Consider the following 20,308-nt stretch of genomic DNA (forward strand, 5'->3'; position numbering starts at 1 on the left):
TATTCTAATTTAAACTATGAAAGCAGGAAAAGATTTGATTTTTATCAAATGATGAGATAAATATATTAGATTTTCAACTCCACCTATTGACGTCTAGTTTCAATTATTGACTTATGTTAATTAGTATGATTAACATATTTGTGATGATCAATAATCCGTTAATATTTAATATATTTTCTAAGATATTCCAAATCTATGCGTAACATGACCCGATCATATTCCTAGCCCGCATTCTTATGCAAATCATTCATTCAATCGTAGGATTATCACACACCCCATAAATATCATTCCTAATATTTATTGCTCATGTGTTAAATATGCAGTGTTCTACCTATTATAAGTTTTTCAAAATTATGAGTAAGCAACCTATTTGTCTCAATGGAGTGCAAACACTCAAACAAACATGGTTACATCATATTCAATCACAACATGAGAATTAACTAAAAATCGACAAGTCTTTTATTTAAAAACTGTAAATTAATAATTTTGTCATCTAATACATAAAAGATTTAGCCTATCATTACCATACGAAAAGTAAATAGAAAAAAGAGAAACAACATCATCTGAGGCAATGAACGTAAAGAAGAATGTGAAAACTCCAATTCTTCGATTGAAACTCGACCCCAAGTATGAAATTCCAGTTTCTTGAATGAAGAAATCCCTATTTTCTTGTTTAGCTATGATAAAAACTAAGGTAGTCACATTTTGGACGATCTATGATATATATAAAGTGCTAAAAAATTGCATATTGAAGTTTCCAAACGAAAAAAAAGGAAAGTGGGATTTTTTTCCAAATTTGCATAGGGGGCACACGCCTCATTAAACACTCATTCTTGAGTTAAAAAGGTTTTGAAGAGATGTTTCAAAATTATGTTATTTTATTATTATTTGCCCAGATTAATGCAATGCTCTTATTAAACACCCACTCTTGAAAATTGACCCTAACTCGAGATTTTCACTTAATTTTTATTTTTTAAGTCTTGGACAATCCATACCACATTCATATTTGCATCTCTCTACAATAGCTCAATTGTCCCTAAACTATTCTAGAATTGGTTGAAGGATGTAAACTATAGTGGTTGTTTGGGTTAAATATCTAAGGTCCACTATTTTTTCTTCAACTTATTCAAAATTTTGAACTAAAACACTTACTCATGAAGCAATTCATGAATTGCGTACAAAGAAATATAAAATTCTACATGAATAAGCATAAACTAACTGACATGCAACTTTTCCCAAATTTATAATCTAACACATGGTTTCAATATATTCGTCATAGCCGACAAGGTTATTGTAATACCCCGAACTTCACGTTATACATTTGGCCAATCCGGTTCATGCTAATTACATTGCCATTTGCATCAATTTCCTAATTGCTTTCTCTTAAAATGGTATATTAGATCATTAAGGCTTTATAATTTTTACATGGTGATAACCTTCGACTTCTCGACCTAGGTGGTGAATTTTGTATTGAGCTATGATAGAAAATTAGGTTAACTAAATTTTAGAGATTGGCTTGGTAAGTAATTTAATATCAGAAAGGCCGAAAATTAGTATCGACGAAAATTCAGCTTTCCATTCGGCTGATCGAGGTCACTTTAAATCCTAGATAGGTAATTGCCATATTTGGACATGAGCATGAAGTGACATGATCACGACGTAATACTTTATGTTTTATATGATGTTATAAATATGGAGGTGCAAAATGTTGAAATCAGTCGAAAATCGAGTGTTAATCGGGTAAGTAATCAAATGAACTGTTAAGGAATTGACTCTATAATATATTTTGGGATATTAGGGCAAGTAAAATGGATTTTTAAGACATTAAAATAAGCCAAGGATGCTAGATTTATACCTGCAAGGATAGATGTAAAATCAGATTTTGCTATAAGGAACACCTTGATGCATTACGTCATGCCTATTCATTTGTTTTTATAATGGTCAATTCCTTCACTCCTAAGCATTATTCGCGTCAACCACTCCTTTAAGACTTCTTATATGTGGTATATTATCCCTAAATTTCATAAAAACCCTCCAAGGATAAGTAAGAAATCAGAATTTAATCAAAAGGAGACAGCACCTACTTAACATGTGACGACTTGTCACTTTAACCTCTAATTCCTTCAACCTTAAGCCTCCAACATGTCTTGTAAGTCCTTAGCACTTTACACAAGATAGATATAACTCTTATAAGTCACATATGGCTCCTTATGGTGCAAGGGAGAAGTCAAAGTTGGCTGCAAGAAGCTACCTCCTACTTAGACAGCTTATGCTAGGAGACTTATCACTTTAATATATAATTGTTTCAACCTTAAGGCCTTCAGCACGTCTTCTAAATCCCTATATGGAGTCAGATTTGGGATAGATATACATCTTCTAAGTCACAAATGACTCCAGATAAGGTAGGAAAAAGTCAGATTTGGCTGCAAGGAGCCACATCTTGCTTGGACACCTCATGTTTGGGGAATACTTGTCTTGTAATCACAAATTCCTTCAACTTTATGTATCACTCACGAACCCAATCCTTAAGACTCCTTAAATAGCTCCTAAATAAGAGATTTGACTTTGCAAATATAACTCTAAGTGATCCCAAGTGGACGTGAAAGTAAAGGAAGCAAAAAGGGATAAGAAAAAAAGAAGCTACAATTGCAATTTGAGGAGGCGAGTTTAAGTTACAATTTTGAAGTTTTTCTTTAGTTCTTTTGGGTGATTTGTAATCTGCTAAAACTATAAAATTTCTTGAGGTTAAGTAGGAGGATTGTTGAGGATTCTATGATGGCAAAAATGGGAGCAATTAACTACAAAAAACTTAAAACAAGACAACCTGGACTTGCAAAGATATGGTTGTCAGATTTGTATGGTTTAAACTTTAATTTTGGATAGTACTTAAGATATAACTTGTATTTATGTAAATGAATGTTTTTATATGAGAGTTGGAAGAATAGAAATGGTCTTCTAATAGCTTGGAATCTGATTGGTGGCATGCTAATAAAATGGAAACCGAAAACAGTCGCAGGGAAAAACTGCCTGATTTTGTGTAGTGGAAAATTGACTATTTTTGAAGCTCAAAACCCTTCATTTGTCACAACCTTAAGACCTCATTATCTTCACATATGCATTATAGGTATGTGGTAAAATTTGGGAGTCGTTAAATGTAGGTAAGGGCATGAAAAAGAATTCGAAAAATGAGTGGATAGTGATGGAAACCTAGAATCAGATTCTGTCCATTTACGAGTTTAAGGTAGTTTTAACCTTTGCATATACATTAATGATCTCTTGGGCCTAGAAAATAGATTCTAAAGAGTATAAGGCTGTCGACAACAATTGGATGATGTCAATGTTCATAATTGGACTCGAAAAATAGCGAGATTTATGGGGCTAGTTTGTAATGACTTTGGTAACTTGAAATGATGATTTCATCTAAATTGTTTTGGTGTGAATGGAAGTATTTTGGGATTTTATTGTGTTAAGGTTATTAAATGAAGAATTTTCTTTAATATTAGATGGTAATATAGGTGATTGACGTTGAACAAAAAAGGGAATTGATATACACTTCGTAGGAGCTTGCACACTCAAAGGTGAAAGGTAAGTAAAAATCCATTTGCAACTATGATGGAAGAACCTAGAAATTGTGACGTGATAATATTGGGAGTTTTACATAACTTTGATAAGAGGTTCATTGCATATCATATAATGGTTATGGTCATTGAGTATGCGGTTGCAATACCTATTGATAACGATTTTCATTAAATATGTCATTCATGAGCATTTTCATATGCATGCACCACATATGATCATGATTGAAAATCCTTCATGCGAAACATGATTTCAAATTGAGTTTCTTTATAAATATTTTATTGACCACTACTAGGGTAATGAGACATGTGAGACGTGCTTATGTGATATGTAGGGCATCACGATGATACTTCCTGGGTGATTGCAAAGGTTGACTGGGGATGGGCCTTTGTTGTTCACGGGAGGGTGGACCACTCGATTGTGCCCTTGTGTATTATGATTATTGGAGTTGTCGAGTGGGAGACTTCTTGGATGATCATAGAGGTAGTTAGGGAATGGGCCTCTAGTGGTCACGAGAGGATGGTCTACTTGCTGATGTCGATTTCATATTAGCCATTTGGTATTGATATTGATATTATGCAGAGTTCTATCCGGTGCATGGTAGGCAGGTCAAGGGCCCAATAAAATGAAACATTTTAAATGAAATGATTTTGAGTCCACTTTGATGAATATTTGAATATGATGCATCTTTATCGTGATGTTTAAAGTAAATGGCAATGTGTTATATATCGTTATTGTTCATATTCATGACATGCATGATTTTTGCTTATTAAGTATTAGCTTATGTAGTTCTTCTATTGTAGGTGAGCATGAAACTACGTAGAGAGCATGGCTAGCTGTGGAGCGCTTACAAAATTCCAGAATTCGATGTACATGGATGACAACCTGTAGGGTTACTTTGTAGGCTGTTATTTTGAACTTATGGCCTATTGTGTTATATGTTGGGGATTCTGTGTTGTATATTTTTTGATATGGCATGTAGATTAGACATGTTTATAACCTTAGAGTATATATGTTGGATTATGGTGATATGATTTTGGGTTTAGATATAATATATGATCATCTAAGGTGATTAAGAGTTAACAAACAGAGACATAGCTTATGTCGTTTTATCAAGTAAAAAAATGTGTGAAATTTTATGTCTAGGTCGAGTCATCACCACACACATTAATGGATAGTTATCTATATGAATGGGGGTGTGATAGTTATTCAACACACACAAGTACACAAGAGTAGTATAAAAGCATAAAAGACAATTTTTTATTTTTTCAACACTCGACAAACACAACAAAATGCAGTAAACTATACAAAATTGATGATAAGACCATCCGCCCCAAACTTAACATGTGCATTTCCCTTAATATACAATAATATGACACTAGTAAAGCAAAAAGAATGGCAAATAGGATAACTGAGGACTCCCTTTATCAGTTTGACGGAGGTGATAAAAATGAATGGAACGTCCCCCGAGTCTAACGGATTTAAAGATGCTGATGGAGGCATATACGGTAGAATCTATAATGACCCAGGTCTCTGTACCCAAGCCATTAGCTTACGTACTATCCGCTTCGGGTGGGCCTTACGCCCACTTACCTCTTACGGCTTTCTGTCGCGTCCCTCAGGATTCGAACTCATAACCTTCTCTTAAGTAAGACTTAGATTGAATCCTGGTACCAATTGGGCAAGTCCTGAGGACGTGACAGAAAGCCATGAGATTGTTGGAATGAATGGTATGGAATTGATATTGGAGATGTTTTGATTGAAACGATAGTTTGATTGCATTTTCTACAATGAGTTATGTAAAAAATTGATAGGACAATCGAATCAAAGATCAATGGTTGAATGCTTGTTCGATTGCATGTATTGAAAATGATGTAATTATGAAATGTTATTAAACTATGAGAACACATAGAGAATAATTGTAATAAAATATCGAATATTTAAGTTTCCCGTCATTTTTTTTGCAAGTTTGATTGTACTCCACTAACTCAAAATGTCTGCATCAACTACTGTATACATCTTTATCTTCTAAAACCAAGTTAGCTCATGCCTTTGTTAAGTCTAAGCACGTAGCCCTTAGACCTGAAATATATGTATTACACAGGGTTCTTCAAACTAAAGTCGGTACTAGATTCATTCCAACATGTTATATTTGTGGTGTTTTAAGTCACGTTAGACTTTGAATAATCAAGTGAGTCACTTGAAATAGTTAATGACTCAATGGACTAAAATTACGTTTTCATCTAAGAAGATTTGGGACAAGAATAGTGAACTCATAGATCAAAGTGAAGTTAAACGCGATATTACTTGTGTTGCTCTTCATAGTGAGAGTACTTGTTTACCTAATTGAGTAGGTTGTTAGGTGCATGCATTTGATTTATTCATAATCACTACTTATTCATGCATTCACTTTAATTTTTTTCCTTATTTTTCTTGTTTTGCATATTTTTATGAAAAGCAAAAATTTGAAAATCTAAAAAAAAAAATGAAAAAGGGAAAAAATATTATTTCTTACACGTGTGAATTTGTGATCAAGTGCTAATATAATTAATGATTATTAAACAAAGTTTCATCAACTTCAATTAGAATATATTTGGAGTTCTTAGTATATGTTATTGCATTTATCAGTTGCACTACACACATTAAGCTTTTGTGAGTAAGTTTTGACCGTAGATCACTTGTGTGGTGGGTTGACTTTGGATATGGAATGACCTTTAAACTAGTTGCCCTAAACTCTTGTAAATTCCCCTTAAAAGAAAAACTATTATGCACTTGCTTGTTTTGTTGATTGTCAAACATTTGAAGTCACCAACTATAGACCACCAAAACTCCAACCTCCAGCCACCCGACCAATACACCATATTGAAGCTTTCACTTTCCTCTTCACAACCCACCCAACCTCCAACCACAAATCCAACTAAATTTGGGCGAAAGTAGGCTGCCTACACACCAAAAAATCGGCTAAAATCTCCATTTTCGACGACACCCATGGCATACCCATTCTCCAGCTATTACGCTCTTCCATGCGCTCCTACAGATGTGTCAATGACATTAAATAAAATTGAAAATTGAAATCTGCAGCCATTCTCTTTTATAGCTAGCTCGACCGCTTCAAAACCATTTTCGATGTCGGTGCAATGACCCATAATCATGGACCACTTGTACTAGCACTGCCTATCCAAGGCGCATCTAACATACCCATGGGTCATTGTCAATTTTTCCCAAAAACAATAGAACCAAGCTCGACAATTTGCATCCCAGAAGTACAAGCCGATCTTCTTTCAATTGATGATTCTATAAAGCTTCAATCCATCAATTCAAGCACAAAGTTTTCAATTAATGTTATCGCAACCATGGTTCCTACATCAATTGCAACAATTCATTAATCAAATGATCCAATTTCTAGATTATACTCAAGATCTACCCAATTGAGCATGAACTAGGATTTTCAACCAATTGAAGGTCGAAACCTAATCCACTCCACAAATTGCACCATGGAAAATTCAAGTCAAGCATCACCAACACTAAGTCGAGCTTCGATTTCTCCAATTGATGCATCAACTCCTCCAATTACAATAGGGCTAGACATGGTCAGGTTCGATTCGATTCTAATGAGAATCGAATCGAACCCAAAAGTTTCAAGTGTTTAGTAAGTGAAACCGTTCGGGTTTCGTTCGATTCCATTCGGTTCCCAGGTTTCATATTATAATTAAATTTTTTAATATTTACAAAGTTAAATTAATTCAACTAATTATTTGTTCAATCTTAGCACTTACAAAATAACGTAGCTTTGTCCTAAATTACAATTGTAGCTTTATCCTTTAACCGTGTACAAGCTGTTTGTAAATTATGTCATTCTGGTCAAATTTCGGGCATGAGATCATCTTCATTGGATCAGAAAGCCTAAAAAACCCCTAGGGCCATATCCATTGAGTCCAATTTGGATGGTAATGTTGCATTGGGACACGTGGCAAATGGTATGATAAATGAGCATGCCATCTCAGCAATTTATGGGAAAGATCAGGCTACTACGACTCTATCACTGACCTCAACACATCCGAAAACCCCAGGGTTGGTGAACCTGGCATCTAATTTGAAAGGAAATGAGATATTGGAAAGCGTGCCTTTACACAAAACACAGAATACTAGACAAACAGCTGATCATCACAATCCCCAGGCCTCTACTCATTAGATTGATTAATCTACCAACTCATGTTGTACACCGGGGGACAATTACTGCTTCTAGGCCCGTTGCCACCAGTTGTTCAGACATCACATGCTAATGGAAAGAAATCTTATACCGTTGCCCTTTCAGGCAAACATTTATTTCTCAGGCCGAGCGGAGCCATAGAAAATCTTTTATACCTATTTTTCAGGCCTTATAGGATTCTAGTGATCACAAGTTTGCTTGTAAGGAATCGTTCATGCATATGGGGAAATTTGCTATCTCCTTTTATCAAGGAAGATGAAGAGCTCCTATCTGAGCCATGCAAGTTCACACTTGTAGGCAAATTCTCTCACTGCAAACCTCCCATAGCTAATATATGTGACAGTTTTCAGAGATTTGGTTATCGTAGTGATTTTTTGATAGGTCTTATTGATATATCACATATTTTAATCCATTTTGCGCATGAGAATGACTATTCATGATTTTTTCTCAAATCCATTTGGTATATTGATAGGTGTCTGATGCGAGTTTTTAAATGGATGCCTAGTTTCAGCCCACAGCATGAGACCCCTATCGTTTTTGTATAGGTTTCCTTTCCACTATTGCTTGTTCACTTTAAGGCTAAGAGCAGTTTAGTTGCATTAGCCAATGTAATTGGAGTTCTACTTCACATTGATGAGGCAACATCAGATTTACGCTGACCTAGTGAGGCACAGGTATGTATAGAGGTCGGTTTGGAGTATAAACTACCTAATAGGATTTGGATTATAAGATAAAAGAGTGGTGGGTCCTAGCAGACTGCCATGTATGATAAAAAGCCAGACTAGTGAATGTGGAGAATACTGTTACTATTATTCATGATCATCCCCAATTCTTTTACGTTAGAGTTGAGGATCCCAGACTAGTGCATCTCATCTATCTGACCCTTGTCTATGCCTCATGTAATGCTACTATCAAGAGGGACTTATGGGCGGGACTTCACCACATTTTTCCCTCCATGGAATTTCCTTGGCCATTTGGGAATGACTTTAATGTTATTGCACATGGTGGTGAGCGCACTGATCACAACACTCATGATTAAGGTTTTACTGCTTTTTCTAGTCTGATGTTAAGTTGTGGGTTGGAAGATGCTAGTTTCTGTGGGAATTAGTATACTTGGACCAATGGTTAGGTCATGAAAAAATTGGATAGAATTTTAATTAACTCTATAGCTATCTGATTTGAATTTCATCTGATCATTTTCCTTTACTTCTACAGTGGACATTTGATGAAGATTTAGATCCCAGGCCTTTTCGATTTCTCAATGCATAGACTAAGCACCATGATTTCTCAACCTTTATCTCTTATAAGTGGTGTTTCTCAGAAGTGGTAACTTTTGACTCATCTTATAGGGATGACTACTCTTTGGGAGAAGTTTTTCAGGTTAAAATAGGGTCTCTTTTGGTGGAATTGACGAGTATTCGATGATATTTTCCAATAGGTGAGGGATGTTGAGGAGAGGATTGACCAGGTAGAGATTGATTTTGAGAGTGATCTTACACTAGAGCATCGTGATTTCTTGCATTGGGCGTAAGCTGATCTGACCCAAATTTATCTATTGAGGAGGGCTTCTGGAAGCAGAAGGTCAGTTCACATTGGGTATGTGAGGGGACCACCATACCCGATACTTTCATGTGATGATTCAGGGACGTCGGACCAAATCTCGTATTAGAACTATAGGACTCAGGCAAAAGAAGTCTTATCTTTTCCTTGCTGACATTTAGAGGTCGCCCATATCATTTTTTCAGGACTTGTTATCTGCTATCTCATAGCCCTTGGATCTCATCCGTTCAGACATCATACCTAGGCTACTAACGGAGGTAGATAATATAGCACTTAATCGTCTTCTTTTAATTCATAAGGTGCTGGAGGCGGTCTTCAATATTGACGCTGATAATATCGTAGATCCAAATGGATTTTCATCACTAGTTTTCCAACATTGTTAGGATATCATACAAGAGGATGTTTATAGTGCGGTCATTGATTTCCTTGAGGGTGGCCATCTGTCTCGTGGTTTCATCGCTACCTCTATTGTTTTGCTTCCAAAAAGAGAGAATGCTTGCTAATGGACAGATTTTAGACCTATTAGCTTTTGTACGGTGTTCAAAAGTTGATCATTAAGCTACTAAACACCAGATTGAGTTCATTGTTGCCCCATATTATCTCTCATAAGCATAATAGTTTTATTCCGGATCGCCTTATAAGGGATACTATGTTATTGACCTAGGAGCTCCTCCAAACTCTGGATGATAAAGTACTGGGGAGAAATGCTATGCTGAAGCTTGACATGGCTAAGGTGTATGACCACATGGAACGAGGATTCATTTATTCTATATTGGGAGTGTTTAGATTTGGTCATTTGTGATAAGATCAGATCGTGCATTTCAAAATGTCAGTTCTCAGTGCTTTTGAATGGCCGTCCATGTGGTTTCTTCCCATCCTCATTTGGGCTCAAACAAAGGTGATCCCATCTTACCTTTTTTGTTTATTATTGCTCTGGACTATTTCTCCCACTTTCTCACTAAGAGGTTTCAGGCCTATCCCAGTATGTGATATCGGCATGGAGGTAGCACTCTTATCTTACACCTTTCTTTTGTTGATTATATGATTGTATCCATCAATGGCCAGAAACAATCTATCAGGAGGGTCCTCGATTGTTTAGAGCATTATGAGAGGGTTTCAGGCTAGTTGGTGAATAGATATAAGAGTTGTCCTATGTATCTAAATGAGCAGTTTTATATGATGACCTGAACATTGAGGTCAGGAACAAGATATCAGACTGGGCTTCTCATCTACTATTACCCGGTGGTCGAATTAATCTGTTAAGATTAATACTATCATCTCTACCAATTTATCTTTTTCAAATTATATAGCCTCCTCTATACTAGAAAAGTTGGAGAGCATCTTTGCAGGGTTCCTATGAGATTCCAAGGATCAGGCACGCTGACTATACTGAAGGAGTTGGAAGGAGATTTACCTTTCAACATATGAGGACAGATCACTATTCAGGAGACTACAAAATGTGGTAAACACTTTCTTTATAAAGTTTTGGTGGTTGTTTCAGTCTTAGAATTCTCTATGGACTCAGTTCTTACTAGACAAATTTTGTATGAGGACTCATCCATCACTTGCAGCAGTTCTCTACTCGGCATTTCCTACCTGGAAGAGGTTGAAGAGCATTGCGCCACACACTGAGCCACGCATTGCATGGCACCTTAGCACATGACAGATGTTCTCCTGGCATGATTGCTGGATGGTTAATACTACACTGGTATCCCTATTCCCAAATAGGGAACACACATCTGCGATGCTGTAAAATTTTTTAAAAACACTGGGTAGGATTTTGGAAGATAATTAAAGGCTCCTCTTCCTCACATGGCAGTGCAGATAGGGATGATACCTATATGTGTAGATGCCCCAGACTGTATTGTTTGGAAGATCACTTCGGACGATAGCTTTGCTATCAATTCAGTATGGCAGCTAATCCGTTCGGTTCATCAGTCTTACGAGTCGTATCAATTACTATGGAGCTCTATTTTGGCTACCTATATTTCATTCTTTTATTGGAGATTATGACAAGAACTTACTCATATAGATATAGTCGTTCAGAGTAGGATTGCATGTCAATTGGTCTTTTGATGTCAGTGATGCTCTGAGATTGAGACCATCAGTCATATCTTCATTGGCAGCAACATCTCCGATTAGGTATGGCAACACTTTGGAGACATTTTCAGATACCTATGAGATCAAGAGACGGTCAGACAAAGGTTCTAGAGATGGAGGTATTCTGGACAGTACATTGGCTATGGACACATTCGTACTATCATTTATCTACTAATATTCTTTTTTTATGGACCGAAAGGAATGATACGAAGTATAGAGAGATCCGCATGGTGGCTAGACGGATTATTTGGAGGGTACACTACATGGTCTCTTTCTTTCATATGGGAAGACTTCTTAGAGCTATGCACTGGCAAGGGGACTTGACACTTGCACCACTCTTTGGTATTTCTATGACTCTTCCTCCACCACCACCACCTATTATGGTCATTTAGCGCACTCTACCGGTGGGATCTTACAAGATCAACACTGATGGACTCTTCCTCCACCACCACCACCACATATTATGGTCATTTAGCACACTCTACCGGTGGGATCTTACAAGATCAACACTGATGGATACATCAAGGATGAATTTGCAAGTGGTGGGGCATCATTAGGGACCATATAGGACAATGCATCAAGATATTCTCAGTATCGTGTGGCCCATGTTTGATTTTGGAAGTTGAGCTTAGAGCTATACTAGATGGAATTCTAGGAATTAGGCTATTAGCTATTTTGGTTGAGGCAGATTCAACCATGGCTATTTATTGCATCACCGAAGGTGGAGGACCATAGAAGATTCAAGGCACTTTAGAGAGATCAGAGACCTAATCTCCTTCGACAAAGACATTGTCTCCACACCTATAGAGAGGAAATCATAGACCATCTGACCTACCATGACAGATTAAGACACTGGTGTAGATCGACAAACATAGACTACCTAGCTTTAGATGATTGTAGCTTAGGCTCCATTTTTCTCATTAATTCCATTGTACAGGAAAGTAATACTTCCTTATTTATTACTTTAATTTCTTTTTTATTCACTTGTTGCATTGTTGCTTTTTCGAAGGTAAGGTTTATGTCCCCCTCCTTCCCTGTATTCTTGATTTATATATATATAGTTGGAAAATCGTTGCCCACCATCGACCTTCCTTGGTAAACCCTAAAAAGTCACTAAGGATGTGTGGATGTCTTTATTAAAAAAGAAAAAAATTTTGTTATTAAGTTTCAAAAAAAATATATGAAAGACAAAAATTTGTTTTGAGACAATTTTATACTTTTCTTTATATCCTATATGACTTGAGTGATTATGCCTATGGGGTATCTTAATACTTAATGCCCAACTGATTTTGGAGTTATCAATCTAAAGTTCAATAAAAGGGTCATATAAAACAATTAATAAAGAATAGTCTTACATAAGATTTTAAAAATAAAAGAAGATATATGTGTGCGATCACTAATAGGTGGAGAAAGAAAAAATTATACAATTAAATATGAGCCTTTTAATTTAAAAAGCACTTAGTAGCACTAGGTTTGCCTTTACAAGTTGAAGATTATATTAATTCACCAATGATTTCTGAATAATTCATGGAGTACATAACCATAGGCGCCCCTCCAATATATAGGGGGCGCCAGTGTCCATTTTGGACACCCTTATGCCCCCCTTTATGTACCCTAAGAATAACCCATGATTTCTTACATATCCTTTTTCATTGATTTAAGGTTTTGAAACTTGCTTACTTGAGTTTTATGTCACTTTTAACACATGAATAGCTTATATAATTTATTCCATTTAGTTTTGAGTTATGTGGGAAAAGATTATGGTTTGTGAAATATAATTGTATAAATAAGCAAAATAACTATTCATTATATTATTTCTATAAAAAAATCCAGAAAAATAAAATAGGTTTCTCAAAAGAAAAAGATTTTTTTTTAATAATTTTTTTATCTCCCATCATATGTTTTGCAAAAATTTGCATATTTTTTATATGTGCGTATTTTTTTTAACTCATTCCTCTCCATGTTACTCATGATTATTTGTAACAAAAAGGGAAAGGGGTATTTATTTTAGAGAGTTAGCATATGAGTTAGAGGGAGAAGTTGATAATTTTTTGAGTTGATACGTGACTTAGGGTGAATCTTAGAATTTTTTTAGTTATTGGAATTTTAATATAGATATTGTGTTCTATCATCTTGATATTAGTTTTCTAGATGCCATTTCTAAGTTATTAATCACACATAGTATTGCATGTTTTGGCATTGCACATGTTTTACTTACGTTATTTATTAATTTTCTAAATGTTATTTCTAAGTTATTAATTACACATAGTATTGCTTGCTTTGATGTTGTACATGTTTTACTTATATTGTTTTATACAACTTAGTGTTTTATTTTATTTTATTTTATTTTTAAATTGTTTGTTTCCTCTTACTTTTCACGTGATCCCGTTGTTTTCATGTTTTTCAAGTGACAAGTTAAAAATTATGAAATTTAGGGGGGTGTATTCAATTGGGATTTTTAAATATTTTTATAGACTTTTTTAATTGGGTGACTTTTGTGGGTTTTATGGACTTTTAAGTGACTTCTATGGATTTATTAATAATTAATAAAAATCTTTCATGAATTTCTATAGACTTTGATTGAAGATTTTTAAAGACTTTTAGATATTTTTCATCTTGCGAATTCATTATGTACCTGCAAAATTACAATATTTCTTATAGATAGTAAGAAATTACAATATTTCTTACAACCAAAGGGGGAGATTGTTAAATCCATATTGTAATTAGCAATTTTCAAATTGGTAATTTTTTTAGTCGAATTCAAGTCCTAATTGAGCTGTATTAAGAGTTTATTGAGTTGTAATCAAGGTCAGAGTAAGATTTATTAAGTCCTAGTTATAGTAAAAATAGTTTGCGTAGATAGAGTCTAAAAAGAAGTCAAAACTTAGACTTCATGAAGTTGATTCGAAGACGGACTCATCGGTGCTCGCCTCCCATGAGCGTGGTGATCGAGTGCTCGAAACAAGGATTTTGTCTTTCGCTTGGCGTTAGCCTGGCGCTCGAGCAACTAGACGATTGCTCACTCATCATGAGAATTTCGCTCGAGCAATGATTCAAGATACAACAGTTCCAATTTGCGTAAACTAGTTATTTTTTATCCCCCCTTTCACCCCCAAACACCTCCACTATAAATATAAAGCTCCATGAACATTTCATGGTGTGTTGAATCTCTATTTTACATTAGAGATTACGCAATTGAATATCCAAATACACTTTGGTTTTTAGATTCAACACAAGATAAAAATATTCATATATTGACCCGTTTTTTGGTAGTGGCTTGTTGCAAGTTAAGAGAGTATACTTTGAAAGCCATATTCATCTTCCAATATCTCTTGCTTCAACCTACAGACCAAAGCACAAAAAGATCCTTAATCAAACATAAAAACAAAATCCGACCTTCGCCAAGTCTTTAGAGTTCTAGAGTTTTGGGAAGAGGTGCTAGGAGTTTTGAGGCTCAAGGACGAGGTTCTTTCTTATAGATCCACATGGAGAAAAATGTAGTTTAGAGTTCTAAAAAGTGTGGGAGTGCACAATCAAAGGAATTCCTTGGTGGTTTACAAGTTATGTGGTTAGAGTTAACTAAGAATTAACAGTGTCTAGACTATTGTCAGTTAAATTTTCTAGTGAATTTTGCTAACAAGTTTGCTCAGAAGTTTTTAATCTAGTTAGGGATTTTCTTCTGCGATCATATTTGGTGTTTATTATTTATTTTATAGCTTTTGATCTAAATTACTTGCATGATTTAGGATTTAATTGGATTAATTAAACTTAATCATCTAGAGATAATAAATTGTGAATTCTAGTTTTTTATTATTTCGACTCCACATTTTAGGTCTAAACTATTCGGCTTATTTAAACTTTCACCAGTATTAATGAACCATCAAATATCAAAGACGAATGTTGAAAATTCTTATTGAGACTGTACTTCCTTATCAAGAATCATCTCACACTCTATTATTAAGTGTATATTAAAACCAAAAGGTGCCATAGCCGTATGCATGCAGTTCCATGCACTATTAAGCTATTAATTTTTGCTACACTTGCACATGGTTGACAATTTTGTTTACACTCTTTGACAAAATACACAGTTTTACCATTGATTTTAACAATACTTAATCAGATCAACGACCTCAATTTTAACACCTCAAAGGGTGTCAAACTAATTGTACACCATGGGTCTACAACTAGCTTAATTCTTAAGTTATTCTTTTACTCACTATAGACAAAAGTTTGGGACAACAATTATTTTTTATGGAATTCCTATGAAGGTCCATATAATTTCTTTTTTCTTGGATTATATACACTAGCTTTATGTCATATTTCACAATCATTATATTATAACGTAGAAAAAGCTTTAGCTAGTTAACTTTTGCATCAGATGTCAAGTAGTAGACAAACTTCGGCTGCCTTAATAAAGCACATCTTGCCAAGCCTTACACTATATATAAACATGATATGGAATCATCATCCAGTAAAGAGATATGTTCGACTCACATCACAACAATTTCAAGGTTATTGATTTATCATTACCTTCCCAAAATGTTTTTGAGTTTGATCACGATTCGATCTTGGCCTGTTGACATTATAGAAAACTATTTGATTCCTTTGATTAAACTTAATGAAAAGGAAATTCAAAGGAAATATCAAGAAAGAGAGATAAATATATCTAACAGCATATAACCCTGATCAGTCTTTCTCATTACTTCCATGCCAGTTTTTGATGGCTTCGGAAATTGCTTGTTGCACCATTTGGGCATTGATGTAGTTTTCTTCGTCTTCTTCATTCTGGGAGAAATCAAGACATTGATCAATTGTCAATAAAGGGTGTTCTATTTTATTTTAGAAAGCCAATCATCGCTTCTGACATTGAGAAAATTTTAAAGTTTAAACTATCAGAGACAATATACATTAAATTAGCCTTTAATTTCCAGCTCGTGCAATTCATGTGAAAGTAGAATCTCTCGTTCATTATTGTCTTGAGATGGTTTGAAAACTTAACAGAATCCAAAAAGTCTTACTTCTCCTCCAAATGCCTGTAAATGAAATCTGTCTTGACAAGAAACCCTAGCTTCAAGAACATCGAGACCAAGCTCCTCAAAAGCTTCCAATAAGAAAACAAGCAATCCAGAGCAATTTTTTGCTGAATAAACGTTCACTAAGAAGCCCTTTTCGAGGATTTCTACTGTAACTTGCTGCACGGAAAACATGTCAAATATTAAAGCTCTGACTTCTTATTACCATGTCTTCTAGCTCTAAGTAAAAAGTAAATGAGAAGCTAGGAAAGTTTTTGAGAATTTACAGGCAATGAATTCAGGTCGCTTGCACTTGCTATGTCTTTATTCAGACTCTCTACTTTCTGCTTTAATTCTTTAATATAGTTTGATGCATCTACTATTATTGATGTTTCATTAATCTGCCAAGTCAAGAAATTAAGAGTTAGAATTATTTCGAATTCTCAGAGAAGTCTAAAGTATAAAATTTGAAGAGCTACCTAGATTAATTGATATATGCTGGGATTAATGAAAATTAAAGTCTAGAATTATTCAAAATAATACATGGATAGAAGGAGAACATCTTATTAATCAAGCAATTTCAAGAAATATTGAAAACACAAAGATATAATTTTAGAAAAATGAAGAAAATATTAAGAGTAGATATTGACAACAAATATATAAAAGGTTTTTCATAAGATGATAATTCAGTTATATACAGTTGACGTGTGTGTGCTCAAATTGGTGGAAGAGAACCAACTAATGGCTGAAAAGTGCAGTGTATTTACTGCATGAGAATGAGTGATTGAACGAAGAAGCTGCAGCTTATCGTGCTGTGAGTCAATCTTGTGCTCTCTAGAAACCATGATTTCCAATTCCACCTCTCTTTTTACAAATTAATTTCTCTCTCTATCTCTGCCTTCTTTTTTTATAGCTATCTTCTTTGTATTGCTTTCTGCAAGTTCTGAAGCTACAGCCTTTTAAAGAGGAGATGCTCCTCTCAAATCAATATCATCTCTTGTTTGCTTCCCACATGACCGCGGGCCTCAGTATCCTATCAAAAAATATCGAATTATACTACTCGGAATGCTAGGATAATTACGTGTGAAACTACTAGATTGCCCTTTCTGTAACTTCATTTTTTCTTCTTCCACTGTTCTGGTAAGAATATACTTGCATTGATATTAAAAAATGTAACTGATAACTTCATAAGGGTGCTTACCTAGTTGGGATGTACAAGTGCACCTACTGATTATTATTTTCAACAACATCACAACGAAAAACTAAAGATATTATTTTCATTAATTCAGTTTACTAAGATACCTAGAAATGGAAGAGAAGAAGTTAATGACAACATAGACATTTGCATTTGAATTAAACAAAAGTGATTACTTTCATTAATTCAAATTTTGTTAAAAGACTGCAAATGTTTTAGTTACGCCAATTGCTTAATATTTTTTTAGCTTTTAAAGATTTCCATTTCTTAAATTCTTATATTGTTTTATTGCAATGTTATACAAAATTGGCACTTCTTTGTATCAAAAGTACCATTCTCCACAAAGTGAGAACGATAAGACTAAGCAATTAACATCTTGAAAGATGCTTCTAGGCTCCCTCATATATGACCAAAAAGAAAGAAAACCAAAAATAAAAAATGTCAAGTAGATTCCTATCTTCAATAGAATGTAGCTATTGAGGAAAAAAGTTACCGAGGAATGATGATATTACTGTCGAACGATGATATTTAAATGTCAATTTATACTTGCAAAATATATTAGGATAATGTGTATAAGCCACCTAAATAGTAACAAATGCCAAAGAGACACTTCACTCAATGTACGATGACAATGAGTGTGACTAAAACGCATGAACATTGTACTCCCGATCTATGGGTATGGCAAGTTTGATTTTATTGTAACTTTAGCTGTTGTCATGCCAAATCCCCACCTAAGCCTGTTTTATGGTTTTTTTTTTAATTATTATTAATAAAATATGATACCTATACCAGTTGGAAAAAAAATAAAAAATAAAAAAAGAACCAATAAAACGAGGGTATTCTTCTATATTCAGCAGAATAAATTAAAAAAATGGTTGAGGATAAAATGGTAAAAGTAATCAGAAAGGACATTAATTAACATTTTAAATTCGTGAGAAAAAAAGAAAGAGAGAGAAGGAATGAATGAATATAGGATGAGCTCGTGATCATAGTTTGGATTGCTATGTTGAAACATATATGAATTATTTTGGGCATATATTTGTTTTTATACAATATATTATCGAACAAGTGAAGGAATGCGTCAAAATAAAATGTTTAATTTGTGAAAATATTGAGAAGCTTCCAAACACTCCTCACGGGGAATTTGGAGCTCCTCTCAAAAACAGCCGTCACCTTTGTCTTCTCTTTTCCTCTCTCTTTCTACACGTGCTATCTTCAATCCACCTTCATCAATTTTAATTATTAGAACTCACCCTTATTTTCTAATAATTATTTGAGTCATGGTAAAATCTAGGTCATCATGAGTTTGAATATCAGAGAGTTGGTATCAGAAACTATCTACTCTTTTAAAAGGAACATTAGCTCTAACAATTCCGTCACTGGACACTAAAACGACTAAAAATATATTAAAAAAGGTAGGCATAAGGAAATGATGATTCATTCAGATCGACATGAGAGTCTAACTATATTGCATTGCCAGAATCCACGTGTATATTTGATAGAAATTGCCTTCCTTGCTTCTCTCATGTACACGCTAGGTTGTAGTAAATTATTTTTCCCAACAAATACGAGGATGGAGTATTAATTCATAATTTATAAACGTACTGATTAGGAGGAAACATAGAGATAGACGATGAAAAAAAAAATGGAACAAAGCAAACTTAACAAGTCCAAAAGACTTAGGAGTACCAAAATAAATAAATAAATAAAAATCCATAACAAGTCCAAAAGACTAGGAGTACAAGTTAGCTAGGGAAAATACATCATAGTCTAGTATATAATAATCTTGAAATAGCATTCTCAAGATTCAAAGGATCGAGCCATGTTCTTGGCAATTATTCCAAGTTTATGATATTTTTGTTCTATTTCTCGCCGAGATTTAGCTTTGAAGGTAATTTTAGTAATAGACCACCAATAATTTTGAATGACAGCCAAGGATGAAAGAAGTTTTAACCAAAATAATGTGCATTGAAGTTCAAATTATTAAGTTACTCTTTGTTGTGTGTATGTACGTATGTTTTGTACTTTTTATTCTAAAATAATCTCAAGCTAGTCGAGTTTATATAACAATTTTTAGAACTTACATGCGCAAGTTTAAAAGTAATTTAGAATAGAAGTAGAGACAACAATACAGCTGAAGTACCACCATGCATGAATTAGAATGAATCTCTAACTTTTCACTTCATGTATCTAATTAACCTTTTGGAAACTGATTAATTTTGTCTATCTTAATGAAGGTAGACGGAAAATATCTAGTCAAGTAAAGGGTCTTGCTTAATTAGTTGAGAGAGAGAGAGAGAGAGAGAGAGAGTTCTTGTAAATTTATTGCATAAAAATCCATTTTCAATATTGAAAACATGATAATGCACAGGTACATGAAATTCTCAACAGGAACCAACTCATATCAAGCAAAATGGACTACTGTGGTGTGGCTTATGTCCCAATACACTTTTCTTTTCGACTAGAATCCGAATTTGCACTAGGAAAAGCAGACCAGTAACGGTTTCATCTTGTCTTGTCTATATCATAATTTATCGTAATAAATTAAGAGATATGAAGAAATGTTACCACAATATATTAGCACAAGAAAATTCAAGATATATATAAAGGGACAGTATATTACACTTGACAAAGAGATGTACACATACCTCATTT

At 34.3% G+C, this 20,308-nt stretch overlaps 1 protein-coding gene across 4 annotated transcripts; it reads right to left on the reverse strand.

Annotated features, from left to right (window-relative positions):
• Positions 1 to 14,574: 14,574 nt before the first annotated feature.
• On the reverse strand, positions 14,575 to 17,448 carry LOC111380262 (transcription factor SCREAM2-like). Of its 4 annotated transcripts, none has more exons than XR_002700162.1 (6): positions 17,226 to 17,448; positions 16,746 to 16,859; positions 16,465 to 16,638; positions 16,118 to 16,231; positions 15,977 to 16,019; positions 14,575 to 14,788 (listed from the first exon to the last, which is right to left on the reverse strand). XR_002700162.1 is itself a non-coding variant. In XM_023003776.1 (6 exons), the coding sequence occupies exons 1-4, from the start codon at positions 17,301 to 17,303 to the stop codon at positions 16,133 to 16,135; spliced, it is 465 nt and encodes a 154-aa protein (XP_022859544.1). In that variant the 5' UTR covers positions 17,304 to 17,448; the 3' UTR covers positions 14,575 to 14,788; positions 15,977 to 16,019; positions 16,128 to 16,132. The 4 variants fall into 4 exon arrangements, 3 of the variants coding, with proteins under 3 accessions (XP_022859544.1, XP_022859543.1, XP_022859542.1); XM_023003776.1 differs by having other exon boundaries at positions 16,128 to 16,231; XM_023003775.1 differs by lacking the exon at positions 14,575 to 14,788 and having other exon boundaries at positions 14,797 to 16,019.
• Positions 17,449 to 20,308: the final 2,860 nt, after the last annotated feature.

The sequence above is a fragment of the Olea europaea genome, unplaced genomic scaffold (genome assembly GCF_002742605.1).
Source record: "Olea europaea var. sylvestris unplaced genomic scaffold, O_europaea_v1 scaffold2114, whole genome shotgun sequence".
NCBI lineage: Eukaryota > Viridiplantae > Streptophyta > Magnoliopsida > Lamiales > Oleaceae > Olea > Olea europaea.

Excerpts from the sequence above, each read along its gene's own strand:
- LOC111380262 (XM_023003776.1), bottom strand. The coding sequence starts at position 17,303 with ATGGTTTCTAGAGAGCACAAGATTGACTCACAGCACGATAAGCTGCAG. Across the intron at positions 16,860-17,225 it reads CAATCACTCATTCTCATGCA|ATTAATGAAACATCAATAAT; the intron begins GTAAATACACTG and ends TTGACTTGGCAG. Across the intron at positions 16,232-16,464 it reads TACAGGCATTTGGAGGAGAA|AATGAAGAAGACGAAGAAAA; the intron begins GTAAGACTTTTT and ends GATTTCTCCCAG.